The sequence below is a fragment of the Pleurodeles waltl genome, chromosome 7 (assembly GCF_031143425.1).
Source record: "Pleurodeles waltl isolate 20211129_DDA chromosome 7, aPleWal1.hap1.20221129, whole genome shotgun sequence".
Classification (NCBI taxonomy): Eukaryota; Metazoa; Chordata; class Amphibia; order Caudata; family Salamandridae; genus Pleurodeles; species Pleurodeles waltl.
The window spans coordinates 365946559-365960721 of NC_090446.1; the positions used below are offsets into that span (position 1 = coordinate 365946559).

Here is a 14163-nt window from a genome sequence, read left to right on the forward strand (position 1 = left end):
CAACTGGACGACTAGACTGAGTCGCGCTATGGAGCGGGAGACAATGAATGCTGTGCTGAGGGGCAAGCGTGTGGGTCTCTCGTGCAGGGTGTGTCAAGCACTGCAGTCAGAACTCCTCCACAAGGAGGGTGCCTTTGCAGAGACAAAGTCTCCCCCCTGAGGATGAGCAGGGGGCGCGAGGAGGCCACACTGCAGCGTCAGGTAGCACTGGTGAGGGACAGACTTGAACATTATAACCTGAAGTCCTAACACCAACTATTGCATAGGGAGGGAGACAGCACTAGGTGCCTCCTGGCCTGGATCCTTTGCCAGGATATCCCACGTCCTCCTATACTACATCCTAAGACCCCTAAAGGGAGAGGTGCTTAAGCACAGCATTATATACTGCACACACTTAAGGAACACCTGGAACAGGTATACAGTAGCCCACAGAGTCTGGATCTGGAGCGTATTTCTGACTTCCTGGTGAGTCTATCACTTCTGCGAGTGGGGGAAATAGCCACACAAGATTTGGGTGCTTAAAGTCGCCTGAGAGGGATGGATTTACAGCTGAATTCTATCAGGCTTTCACTGTGGAAATTGCTCAGTGGTTGCCGGAGGTGTATCTAGAGATGAGTGGGGTGTACTGCCTCCATCCATGTGAGACGGTTGAATCACCATGATCCTAAAACCTGGCTCAACGTCCTGTGATCCATCTTCTTATCATCCCCTTATGATGATTAACAGACATTAAAGTCCTCTGCAAGGTCCTTGCCCTCTGGCTAGGGCTGGTGATCTCCCAGCTGATACACTCAGATCAGTGTAGGTTTATACCGGGTGGGAACACAATCATTAATCTGAAAAGACTGATGCATATTACGCATCAAGTCGAAAACAGAAGGGAGGAACTGGTGGTATCTATCGACATAGCCAAGTCCTTCAATACAGTGGACTGGCATTATTTAATTAGAAGCAATGAGGTTTGGACCACAGTTCAGATCTTGGGTATGCCTGTTGCATACTGCCTTGACTGCTAGGGTCAGAGTTGGGCGTTTATCCTCAAACCCATGGAGGGTGAGTTTGGGACCACGGCAGCGCTTCCCACGCTCACCCTAACTCTTTGCGATAGTCCTGGAACCTCTAGCGATACAAATTAGACAGGAGATGTTTGAATGGGGAATCTGGGTGGGCGACCTGACATATTTAGAGTCACTCTATGCTAATGATACTCCATACCACCTAACGACTCCAAAAGAGTCCTTGCCCCTGAAGAATTTGGATATCTATGGGACATTACTGAGTTGCGGATTAACCAGTGTAAATCACTAGTGTTCCTTCCGGGAAGAATGGCAGAGGCAGAACCAGCCTCTATGCCATACCTGCCCTTGCAATGGGAGATTGACCAGTTTTGGTATTTGGGGATCATGGTGGTGTCCTCTGCTGAGTGTCTATAGAAGCAATATAATACAGACAGAATTGCAGAGGGAATGAAAGCATCGATACAATTCTGAAGCACTCTGCCACTGACGTTGATGGGATGAGTGGTTGTAGCAAAAATGGTCTTCCTGCCACGATGCCTCTATACTATACAGAATTCGTTCAGTACACTGCACAGACTGACCTTTAGACATCCTGAACTCACTACTCAATGCTTATTATGGTGGGTGGTAGGAGCAAAGTAGCTCATGAACACATATTTGACCACAATGGAGGGCAGGCTTGTGGTTCCAAATATGGAGGTACATTACCTTGCCTCCCAGTCGCAACATGCAGCCCACTGTTTCTTGGCGGGAGAGAACTGGAAGACTATTGGCGGATGAGACTCTTAAAACCACACGGCTAAAGTAGCTGCACTCCGATGGATGGGATTCGGATTTAGCTCCATACTTAATTAAGCACACTGCGTCCCTATGGGAGAGCGCTGGGAGGGCAGTGTTAGGAAAAGCTCCCTTCGCTCGGGAGTTTAACTTCCAGAATCTGCCTGCTTTCTGAAATTTGCCAAATATGGTAGACATTACGGTGTGGGAGGAGGGTGGCTGTGAGTCTCTAGGTGATCTCTATACCAATAAGGAATTCATTGCTTTTGAAGCAGCACAAGAGACATTTGCAGTAGGAAGTGGGCAGTACTCCCGTATAGCCAACATAGTTTGAGAACTATGGCCCACGTACCCGTCTGTCCTGTCTTCCTCACTTTTGTTTCAGGCACTACTGAAGTTGGGGGCGTTAGAGTGAGGGGCATGACACCTGGTCTCACAACTATACAAAACCATGTTGACTGATGGGCCTAAGACCCAGTTCCCAGCCAGGACCGCGTGGGAGGAGGATCTGAGGACACCAACAGATGAGACACAATGGAATAGGGCATGCTCACTAGTTCACACAGTGTGTTGTAATGCACAATTTAAGTTAGTGAACTTTATCTTCAACATACCTATATTACCCCTGTACTACTGCATAGAGTAGATCCCACTAGGGCGAGTGGATGCCACCGCTGTTCAGAAAGTAAGGCTTCATTCCTCTACTGGGCATGGCACTGCCCATCAGCGTATTCTGAGATTCTGTGGTACAGCACCTGACAGACATCTGTGGAATTATTGTACCACGTGACTCAATGTTATGCCTATTAGGTGACATACAAGAGTAGGAAGATGGAATACAAGTTCATCCAGTTGTTTCTCCTACTAGCAAAACTGAGGATGGCAATTACATGTAGGGGTCAAACAGGCCCAAGTGTGGATAGCTGGAAAAGGGATATCAGAAAATAGACAGTGGCTGAGGAAGTCCACCTCAGAGAATGCAGGCGGAACAACAGTAGTGGAAGACCTGAAGACTTGGGAGGCACAGGTAGAATTGACTGATGAAGAGGGGTAAACAACTATTGTAATGAGAATGAGTTCTATGCACCACCAGGAGGAGAGAGCATGGGGACACTTATACAAGAGATACCCTATTTGATGTATTGGTCAATAGTCTCTGATAACTTGTCCATGCTACTTGTCAATTGGTTGGAGATAACCGTAATCTTTTTCTCAAATGGTTTACTGTATTGATTTATTTTTGTGTTCTGTTTACTGGTGAAAACAATAAAAAGATTCTTTAAGAAGAAAAGAAGGCCGGGGCTCGACGATGCGATGTGCTATCTGCTTGTTCACCAAAGCTCCAGATCAAGTTAACTGTGGGTCGAGAACCGCAGCAGCCCTTTGCATGACCATGGTGAAGGATGCACTTTTTTGTGTAAGGGCCCAGGAGTTAAACTAGCCCAGTGTCTGGCGAAGTATCCAGACCATTGGTGTTCTGAAGGTCAGCATACTAGTTGCAGTCAGTATTTTGGTAAGCAAATTCATCACCAGCATCATATGCATCTCCGTCACAATCCACTGCAAATGAAATACAGAGGTTTACTGCCCTCCTTTGAGGAAAGGGCAAGGTTTTACAATCTAGTGGGTCCCCCAAATGCTGCTGCCCAAGTAGATCAGGGTGCAGTCTTGGTTGAAGTGGAGCAGGCTTGAAGTAGAAAAGCACAATAGGTAGTGCTTCCCTGTTAGATCCCATTTATGCTTCAGATTCTGGTGTGGGTCGTGGCACCAGGATCTGAGTCAGCACTGAAGCCAGTGCAGAGTCCGTAGTTGGTTCACAGTCCAGCTGGCACAGAGGGCAGATCCACCGGCAGAGTCTCAGGTAGAGGCCCTCGCTGTTCCATGGGGCCGGAGGCATAACAGAGTGAGTCCGTAATGGCTAAAGAGACAGCAAGACAACACAGAATTCTTCAATTTTTCCTTTGGCATCACAGATGGACCAGGAAATTCGGGTTGCCTCGGGGCAAGGGTCTGAATCAGCTCCAAAGAGAAACCGCTTCGGGAGCGAGACCAGGAGCCACGTTGACACCCTCACACCTTCACAGGAGCTCAATAGCAGGAAGGGGACAAGTCCCACTGGTGCTTTTTTTTTTTTTTTTTTCCTTTGACTAACCCAAAGATTTTAACCAGGACAATGATCGGCCACAAGAACTACTACAAGATTGGGAACAGGGCCTTCCCTTCAACTGGTCACAGCATGGAATCTTTGTGTTGCTTTACCTCATGTCCCACAAAGCCTTGGGAATTCATCAAGGTGCAGTCACTTCAGGCCTTGGATATGTGTTGCCAAACCTGACGGGAGTCTGTCACAGACATTTGTTTGAGGCAGTTCCTACAAGTTTAAACTCTGCTGTCTTGGGAAGTGGCATTTTCCCTTCCACACTTTTTTTTTCTTTAAATAACTTTCGTCCTTCTCTACTGGTTAAGAGGGTGTGAGGAATTATTATCAGTTATTTGTTGAATTCTTAGCAAATGCAAATTACACCTGTCAAATCAAATGTATGCAGATTCTAGCTGTGAGCGCAGGCATTCAGGAGAGTCTCACCCACAGATCTGAACAAAATCTTGTCTCACCCCATAGATGGTAATTGTATTTTTGTGGCCATAGTATTTATGCCAATTACTAATACCAGAGCTTTCGGAAATGTGAAAATAAGTTCTGAGTCACCCGACAAGCAAAGGCTTACGCAACTTTAGGATGAGGAATGAAGCACTACCGCCACTATTAAAAAAAGATCCAGTGTTGAAGGAGAGTCCCCTTGCACTTGACAGTCAGATTTTAATTCTTAATATATTTAGTACAGATATGAACACCATCTGAGTGATACTTATTCCATATAATGAAAATGAAGAGACTAGATGCAAGAGGGACAACTTTTCTAAAGGCACAACAAACATGTTTTTTGGCAAACAAAGCAGACATAAATGGGTGCAAGAATCAGCAGGAAGGCACAAACTACAGAGTTGCTGCACAGATTACGATCTCTCTTTATATATATATATATATATATATATATATATATATATATATATATATATATATATATATGGAAAATGTCACTTATCCAGTGTACATCTGTTTGTGGCAGTTCCGCTGCAGATTCACATGCTGTGCATACGTCTGCCATCTCGTGTTAGGCTCCGAGTGTTACAAGTTGTTTTTCTTCAAAGAACTGTTTGAGTCACGGGATCGAGTGACTCCTCCTCTTCGGTTCCAATGCGCATGGGCATCGACTCCATGTTAGATTGTTTTCCCGCAGAGGGTAAGGTAGGAGTGATTGAGTATAAAGAAAAGAGATGTCCATGCAAATGGAACAGAGATATATATACATATGTACAAATTAATATTTTAACTTAAACGGCTATAGGCTCCCGGGGATGCGGGAGGGCATATGTGAATCTGCAGCAGAACATGTCACGAACAGATGTACACTGGGTAAGTAACATTTTACGTTCGATGGCATGTGTAGCTGCAAATACACATCCTATGCATAGACTACAAAGCAGTTCTTCCTCCCATAAGCGGTGGTCAGCCTGTAGAGGTTGAAGTTGTTTGAAATAGTGTTCTTAGTACAGCCTGTCCTACTGTGGTTTGTTGTGTTGCTAACACACCTACACAGTAATGCTTGGTAAATGTATGGGGTGTTGACCAAGTGGCTGCTTTACAAATTTCTGTCATTGGTATATTTCCTAAAAATGCCATTGTTGCTCCTTTAGCTGTCTTTTGGCTTTTAGGTAACCTGTTTGGTTGCATTTTACTATCCATCTATCTAGTCTTTGTTTTGAGATAGGATTACCTATGTGGTTTTTGAAACGCCACAAATAACGATTTGGTTTTCCTCAATTATTTAGTTCTATCAATGTAATACATTATAGCTCTTTTGATGTCCAATGTATGCAGTGCTCTTTCTGCTACCGAGGGTGGCTGTGGGAAGAAGACTGGGAGTTCCACTGTTTGATTGATATGAAAAGGTGATATCACCATTGGTAGAAATTTTGGGTTTGTCCGAAGTACTACTTTATGTTTGTGTACTTGTATGAAGGGTTGGTCAATAGTGAAAGCTTGGATTTCACTAACTCTCCTTAATGAAGTAACTGCAACTAGGAATGCCACTTTCCATGTTAGGTATTGAATCTGACATGAATGCATAGGTTCAAATGGTGGGCCCATGAGTCGTGTCAGTACAATATTTAGATTCCATGAAGGCACTGGGGGTGTTCTTGGTGGTATGATGCGTTTTAGTCCTTCCATGAAGGCTTTGATAACAGGGACTCAAAATAGAGACGTGTGTTGTATATTTTGCAAATACGCTGAAATAGCGGTGAGATGTATTTTGATGGACGAAAAGGCTAAATTTGCTTTTTGCAGATAAACTAAGTAACCTACAATGTCTTGAATTGATGCTGAAAGAGGGGCAATCTGTTTAGATTGACAATAAAACACAAACCTTTTCCATTTGTTCGCATAACAATGCCCGGTAGCGGTTTTCTAGCTTGTTTAATTACTTCCATACATTCTGTTGGAAGATGTAGATATCCAAACTCTAAGACTTCAGGAGCCAAATCGCTAGATTGAGTATTGCTGGATCTGGATGCCTGATCAGTTGTCTGTTTTGTGTTAACAGGTCTGGTCCGTTGGGGAGTTTAATGTGTGGTACTACTGACAGATCTGACTGTGTTGTGTACCATGGTTGACATGCCCACGTTGGTGCTGTAAGTATGAGTTTGTTTCAAAGCAGTTTGTTGACTAGAAATTGAATGAGGGGAGAGGTGGAGGGGGGAAAAGCGTAAGCAAATATCCCTGACCAGTTGATCCATTGAGCATTGCCCTTGGATAGAGGGTGCGGGAACCTGGATGCGAAGTTCCAGCATTTTGCGTTTTTGCTGGTGGCGAATAGGTCTATGTCTGGTGTTTCCCAGTGATTAAAGTATGTCTGAAGCACTTGGGGATGAATTTCCCATTCGTGTGTTCGTTGATGATCTTGGCTGAGAACATCTGCTAATTGATTGTATATCCCTGGAAGGTACTGTGCTACTAGGTGAATGTTGTGGTGTATTGCCCATGCCAAATATTTTGTGCTAAAAGGGACAGTTGAGATGAGTGGGTCCCTCTTTGTTTGTTTAGGTAATACATTGTAGTCATGTTGTCTGTTTTTATCAGAATGTGTTTGTGAACGAGAGGAGGTTGAAAGGCTTTGAGTGCTAGGAATACGGCTAGCAATTCTAGGTGATTTATGTGAAGTTGTTTGTGTTTAGTGTCCCATTGTCCTTGAATGTTGTGATTGTTGTGGTGTGCTCCCCATCCAATCATTGATGCATCTGTTGTAAGTGTGGTTTGAGGCACAGGGTCTTGAAATGGCCACCCTGTGTTTAAATTTGTGGAATTCCACCACTGAAGCGATATGCGTGTTTGGCGGTCTATCAACAGTAGATCTTGATGTTGACCGTGTGCCTGTGTCCATTGTTTTGCAAGGCACTGTTGTAAAGGTCGCATGTTTAATCTTGCATTTGGGACAATGGCGATGCATGATGCCATCATGCCCAACAGTTTCATGACAAATTTGACTGTGTACTGTTGGTATGATTGAATTTGTGCCAATACATTGTGGAATGTTTGTACTCTTTGCCGACTTGGGCTTGCAAGTGGTGTTTGCGTATTTAGTGTAGCTCCCTAAACACTGTTGCGCCGGTTGCAAGTGGGATTTTTGGTAGTTTATAGAGAACCCTAGAGTGTGTAGGGTTTGTATTACATAATGTGTATGGTTTTGAAACTGTGTATGATCGTTGGATTTTATTAGCCAGTCGTCGAGATATGGAAAGCCATGGATGTGTTGCCTTCTTAGGTAGGCTGCAACTACCGCAAGGCATTTTGTAAATACTCTGGGAGCGGTTGTTATCCCGAAGGGTAACACTTTGAACTGGTAATGTTTTTCCTGTATTACAAACCTGAGATATTTTCTGTGCGCTAGATGGATGGGTATGTGAAAATACGCATCCTTGAGGTCTATTATTGCCATGAAATCTTGTTGTTGTAGCAGTGGGACTACATCCTGTAGTGTTACCATGAGAAAGTGTTCTGATAGGAAGTAAAGACTGAGAGTTCTGAGATCTTGTATTGGTCTCAAGGTTCCATCTTTTTTGGGAATAAGGAAGTACAGGGAGTAAACCCCTGTTCCTATCTGATGTTGTGGAACAAGCTCTATGGCTTGTTTGAGTAATAGTGACTGTACTTCTTTTTGCAACATGGAGATGTGTTGGGAGGAGAGTTTGTGTGGTTTTGGAGATATATCTGGGGGAATTTGTGCCAATTCTATGCAGTAACCATTACGGATAATGCCCAGTTGTCCGTTGTAATGGGTAATCAATTTTTGTGAAACGTTTGCAGTCTTCCTCCCACAGGTGAAGTGTGATGAGGGAAGATGTGGAGTGAGTCACTGTTTTGTTTGTGAGGCTTGTTTTGCTGGTTGATATTTTTCCCCTACCTCTGGGGAATTGGCCTTTATAAGTTCCTCTAAAACCACCTCATTGGTACTGAGGCTGGTAAGATGATTTGGATTGTGGGGTGGATGCCTCAGATGTTTGTGCTCTAAAACCACCCCTGTATTGAGGTTTTCTAAATGAACCTCTATATTGTGTAGTATACAGAGCACCCATGGCTTTAGCGGTGTCTGAGTCTTTTTTCATCTTTTCAATGGCCGTATCAACTTCAGGGCCAAAAAGTGGTTTCGCACTGAATGGCATATTAAGGACAGCCTGATGGATTTCAGGTTTAAACCCCAACGACTAAAGCCATGCGTGCCTCCGAATATTAACAGCAGTATTGATTGTCCTAGCTGCTGTGTCTGCCGAGTCTAGGGCTGGCCTAATCTGGTTGTTAGTAACAGCCTGCCCTTCCTCGACTATTTGCTGTCCCTCTCTTGTTGATCTTTGGGGAGATGCTGGATGATATCTTTCATCTCGTCCCAGTGTGCCCTATCATACCTACCCAAGTAATGCTTGGGAGTTGGCTATTCTCCATTGATTAGCTGCTTGCAATGCTACTCTTTTGCCAGCAGCATTGAATTTCCTACTCTCCTTGTCTGGTGGTGGTGCATCACCAGATGACTGGAAGTTGGCCCTTTTCCTTGCCGCACTCACAACTACAGAATCAGGAGGCAGTTTTTGAGCAATGAATGCTGGGTCAGAGGGAGGTGGTTTATATTTTTTCTCCACCCTGGGAGTGATGATCCTGGCATTGACTGGCTCTTGAAAAATTTGATGTGTGTGTTTTAACATACCTGGGAAGGGACTGGTAAGTTGTGTGAGTGGAGGATAAAGTATTAAAGAGAAAATCATCCTCAAAAGGCTCGGTGTGCATGGCAACATTGTGGTATGATAACGCCCTAGCCAGAACTTGAGTGTATTCCAGTGCTATCTTCTGGTGGTGATGGTTTGGAAGGATAGCAGTCTGGGGTATCATCGGAAATGGGATCTGGATCATAGAGATCCCATGGGTCGACATTGTTGTGTTGTGAATCTGCAGAGTGTACAGGAGACTGTGCAGGTGTAGGAGTAGTAGGTGGAGAGACAATCAGTTGAGGACAATGAGGAGGAGACTGATGAGGGGAAAATTGTGGAGGTGGCGATTTTTACTTAGGCCTTGGCACTTTAGCTGGTAGCTGATCAGTGTTCAATTGTCCTTGAAAGGCTAGCTTTCTCTTAGTCTTCAGAGGAGGTGCAGTTATAATCTTGCCAGTGTCTTTATGAATATGAATTCTGAATTTGTGTGAGTTCCTCTGAAAATCTATGGCTTTCTTTATGTTGTTTCGAAAGTGCATGCTCCTCTGTGTAGTTAGGTCTTTTCGGTTCCAAAGCCGGTTTTCTCAGGATCGAAAGGCCGGGAGTGGATGTTGGCCTCTACTCAGAAAGGGATTTTCGAGGCTTCGAGTCAATGGGTCGGTGTTTGCCTGTTTCGGAGCCTGTGCTTCGGCTCGAGTCAGAAGGCTTCGGTGGCGTGGCCTTTCTCGGTGCCGAAGTTGTTGCTTGGTCACCAGAAGTCTTTTTGCGGGTGTAGCCATGGCCTTCTGGCGTTAAGGTTCCAGAGGCCTTGTGTTTGGGCTTGGATTGGACATGGGCAGGTGTACTGACGTGCTGTCCTGCCGGGAACGGTCTGTCCTCCTCGGACTGTTGGTTGGAATCAGACCCTCGGACTGAGACTGTGGTGTGCATAATCTCCTCTTCCTCAACATTGAGACGTTCGGTGCTTCTCAATGCCATTTCCAACCTTCGCACTCTTCTGTCTCATGGAGTCTTATTCGAGCGGAAGGATCTGCAGGCCTCACAAGTATCCTCTCGATGGTCTGGAGATAGACAAAGATTACAGACAAGATGTTGGTCTGTATATGCGAAATTGGCGTGGCACCGAGTACAAAAGCGAAATGGAGTCTGCTCCATGAGGCTTCCACGTGGTCTACCCGACCAGGCCAGAGTTGGGCGTGGGGTGCCCCGAAGGGCGAGTAAAAAAGTTGGATCCGCCGGTACCAAAGTGTCAACGAATTAGAGAGTTTTGAGGACTTTTACGACTCGAACTACCAGAGCGAAAAGAAACACGTCCGAACCTGATGGTGGAAAGAAAACAATCTAAGATGGAGTTGATGCCCATGCACAATGGAGCCAAAGAGGAGGAGTCACTCGATTCCGTGACTCGAAAACACTTCTTCAAAGAAAAACAACATCTAACACTCCAAGCCCAACACTAGATGGCAGGATTATGCATAGCATCTGCAGCTACACATGCCATCAAACATTATATATATATATATATATATATATATATATATATATATATAATTAGCTTAAATATTTACAGTATAATGAGTTTAAGATTTAAGCATGACCTTTACAGAGGTCTTTGACGGTCATACCTCAATGCAACGGTTTCACTTTGTGCTTGTGAACCTTCGGGCTGTGCAGTACCTAAAATAAAAACCAGGAGAAAAGAAACATTTAAATCGATGCTCATACATCAAAAATATAATGAATAATGTAAAACAACTCTAGTTTCATTACTTGTTGAGGACTTAATGCAATGGGTCTGTGGCGGCGGGCGTAGAGGTAAGGGCATACAAAAAGACTCGAGAGGTTTAGGTTTTTGAGAGATGTATATTTTATTGATAATTCACAAGTCCTCTCTATCAGTTTTTTTAGTTTCTTCCTTCTCAATGTAACATTCTCTCCTTCTTCTCTCTTTCAGGTCCTCTGGGGTCCCTCCGAAGCTCTCGTGGGGAACGCCGTCGCCAGGGAAGCCGGGAAAGGAAAGAAGGTAAGGTAAGTCGTGGCTCTGTTCTTAACTCCTTGAACCATGTTAGTATAGTGAGAGGATCTGGGGAGAGTGGGGTAAGGTGGACTACAAAGGAAAAGGCGGAGGGAGAGAAGAAGAAAACAAAAAAACAAAAACAAAAAAAAAAGTTTTACTTTCTACCCAATATTAAATCACCTTAGTGAAATAAAGTTTTTTTTTCAGGAGGACCTGTCATCTATATCTCACCCGTGTTATTAAGATAAGTTTTTTTTTTAAATGTTACTCTCCGTACTTCATTCCTTAGTCCTCCAAGTGAGCTCAAAACAAGGGCCAATGGTGTCAATAAGGGCAGAGAAAGGAAACAAAAAAAAACAAGAATTCTTTCTATCAGCCTCTGTCTGCTATTCCCCTTTTTTATCCCTTCCCTTCGTCCCTCCTTCCTCCCTCACCCCCTTCCCTCCCTCTCTCCCCTTTCTCTTTCTCCAGCAAAGCGTTTATCCTGTTGTGGAAACAGGAACTTACCTGCTGGAGCCACGCCCCTACAGGGACGTGGTGGTGTCTCGGCGTTTCTGGGTTCCTTTTCCCTTCTTCGGGCCTGTCTTCAGTAGTCAGCTGCCCCAGGTAGCTCTGCTCCGCGTGGGGTTCTTCTTCTTGTCGCTCTCTAGATTCTCCGGTCTCGGGCTCCGTCTTTTCTTCTCCTCTTTCGTCTGTCTCTCTCTTCGGATCTCCTGCGTTGTCGTCTGCTTCCTGGTTCCTCGTGTCCACTTCCGCCCTCCATGGACGCGCTGTCATTTCTGTGACTGGAATCCGGATATCCGGATTCCCGAGGGGTGTGTCTTCCGGTTCAGACCCTACGGTGCCCCCGGGGTCCCAGTCGGTCAGGAGGCCGCAGTCTTGGGTAGCCGGGTGTCCTAGCGCCCGTCTACAGGGTCCTAAAGAGAGTGTCCTTAACAGCCTATCTTACTATACCTCGAGTATTCATTAGCAGGCCACATACTGAGTCAAAGTGCACTAGGGAACCGAACAGTTGTTTTTCTATCAATTTCTAAACCTGCATAATATACTGTATAACAACTGTTGGTAAAACCAGTATGTTTGATGCTTCTGTGGTGAATGCAGAAGTAAAGCAGCAGTTGTCATGGTTAGCACAAACAAAATACATTCCAAAGCAGCTTTATAATCTTCCCGTTTAGCAAACCTTTAGCATATAAAGTGTTGGAATATTTGCCATCACTGGGTAAGGCCTTATGCATATCTAGCTTCAGTGATAATTTTGCATCCATTAGCAGAATTCCATACAATGGAAGCACAAAATCCTTTTGCAAATGAGGAATGTTTTTAGTTACAAGTACCCAAACTAATAAGGAACCCACACGCCTTCAAGATTCTTGAGCCTGAACACAACACCGAACGAGTGCTGGAATACAGGATTGAAGTTACAATGAGAATCTGCACACGAAGGCAATATTCTGCTCACATGCTCAGCTTCTCTGACCCAGTACCTTCCCTATGAGGGCAGTGCAGGGTTCCAAGCTTAAGGTGATGCTCTATGATTGCCACACCGACTGCTGCTGTACCCTGCACTGTGGCAGCTGCTACAGTTCAGAATTAAGTGCCATGCCGATGCCCAATGTCTGTGAGCCAGCAGGGTCGGACTGGGATCACAATTAGGCCCAGGAACTCCCGAAAAAGCGGCCCACATTCCTGGATTGACTATTTCATGGATCACCATCTGGTTAGTGTCATTGGAATCTGGCCGGTTATTTTCTTTTTATTATGTTTTTGGAGTTTTATGTAGTGTGAACTCTGCCCAATGTCATTGGAGCAATGTACATGAGCACTAATTACATTACACAAGATAATTTTTTTGTTTTTGTTTTTTTAGGTATGGAGATTAGGTGATTTGCCAAGAATCACAGGATGTTCAGCTGATGCCTGGACTCAAACCTAGTTCCAGCATCGGCAATACTCACCATATCGCTACAGTCATTGTTATTCAACCGGGAAAGTGACGTTACAGTGAGGATTATGCAAACATGACCCCCACACACCCCAACAAGCCCAGGGCGATGACCTAGCGGGGGAGGTGTGTAGAAAAGCACACAGGTGATGGTCCATGGGGGACTTATTTTAGAACGTCCAAATGGCGCAAATGCCCCCCACCACCCCAAGGATGTTCCTGTATACTCCCACCCTCCCCACGCCCGCCATTGGCTTAACACAATGGCACAGCTGTCAGGGCAGGCCACTCGAAGCAGGATGCAAGAGTAATAAACCCAGTGGCGGCTGGCAGCTTTAGGAGGGAGGGCGCGGGCGGGAAGCACACACACACACACACATTCTTTTACACATGCACGCACATCCATTAACAACACCCATAACATTCAAACATGCACCAAACATTCATTTTAAAAGATCACATACACACACTTACCTTAAGCCTCGGAGGGTTGGGACTGCTGCCTTCCCTCATTGGCTGACGGTGAAAGGCAGCAGTCCCAGCCTCGTCACAGAGTGGGATGGGGTCAGTGAGACCGCTGACCCCACCCCCTTCTGTGACTAAGTGTCACTGATTTACACTCACCCTGGGCACTTCAAGGCTTAAACCTCAAGTGCCCAGGTCGAAGTCAATGGGTGACGCTTTCCCCATCACCCAGGGGAGGGCCTCGAATACCTGCCTTGTCAATTCAACCCTGCGAACTAAAGTGGAACCAGCAGTCCTATGGCAGCCTAGGGCTGTGTGAGGCCAAGCTCATGAGCGATGTGAGAGTGAGGTGGGAGAACGAAATGCTGAGGGCAGGAGGTTTGGAACAGTGGACAAGCCCATAGCACAACAGGAAACTGAAGGCCCTCCAGGCAGAGTATAGGTAGATGCTGTGAAATCACTGGGCTGCTTGAAATTGGGTCCTGCTCCATGTAGGAAGTTGGCTCTGTATATACTATTTCTAAGTAAGAAATATTGTGCACAGAGGCCAAGGGTTCCCCTTAGAGGTAAGATAGTGGCAAAAGTAGATAAATGTAATGCTCTATTTTCTGGTAGTGTGGTCG

At 45.2% G+C, this 14163-nt stretch overlaps 1 protein-coding gene across 3 annotated transcripts in view; it reads right to left on the reverse strand.

The window, feature by feature from the left end:
- Window positions 1-14163, reverse strand: part of ITCH (itchy E3 ubiquitin protein ligase) — a 779961-nt gene that overhangs the window by 442405 nt on the left and 323393 nt on the right. For all 3 annotated transcript variants that reach the window (XM_069243816.1, XM_069243814.1, XM_069243815.1), the window contains one exon: window positions 10739-10790. In XM_069243816.1, coding sequence (XP_069099917.1) covers window positions 10739-10790 — 52 coding nt within the window. The remainder of the gene's footprint in view (window positions 1-10738; window positions 10791-14163) is intronic.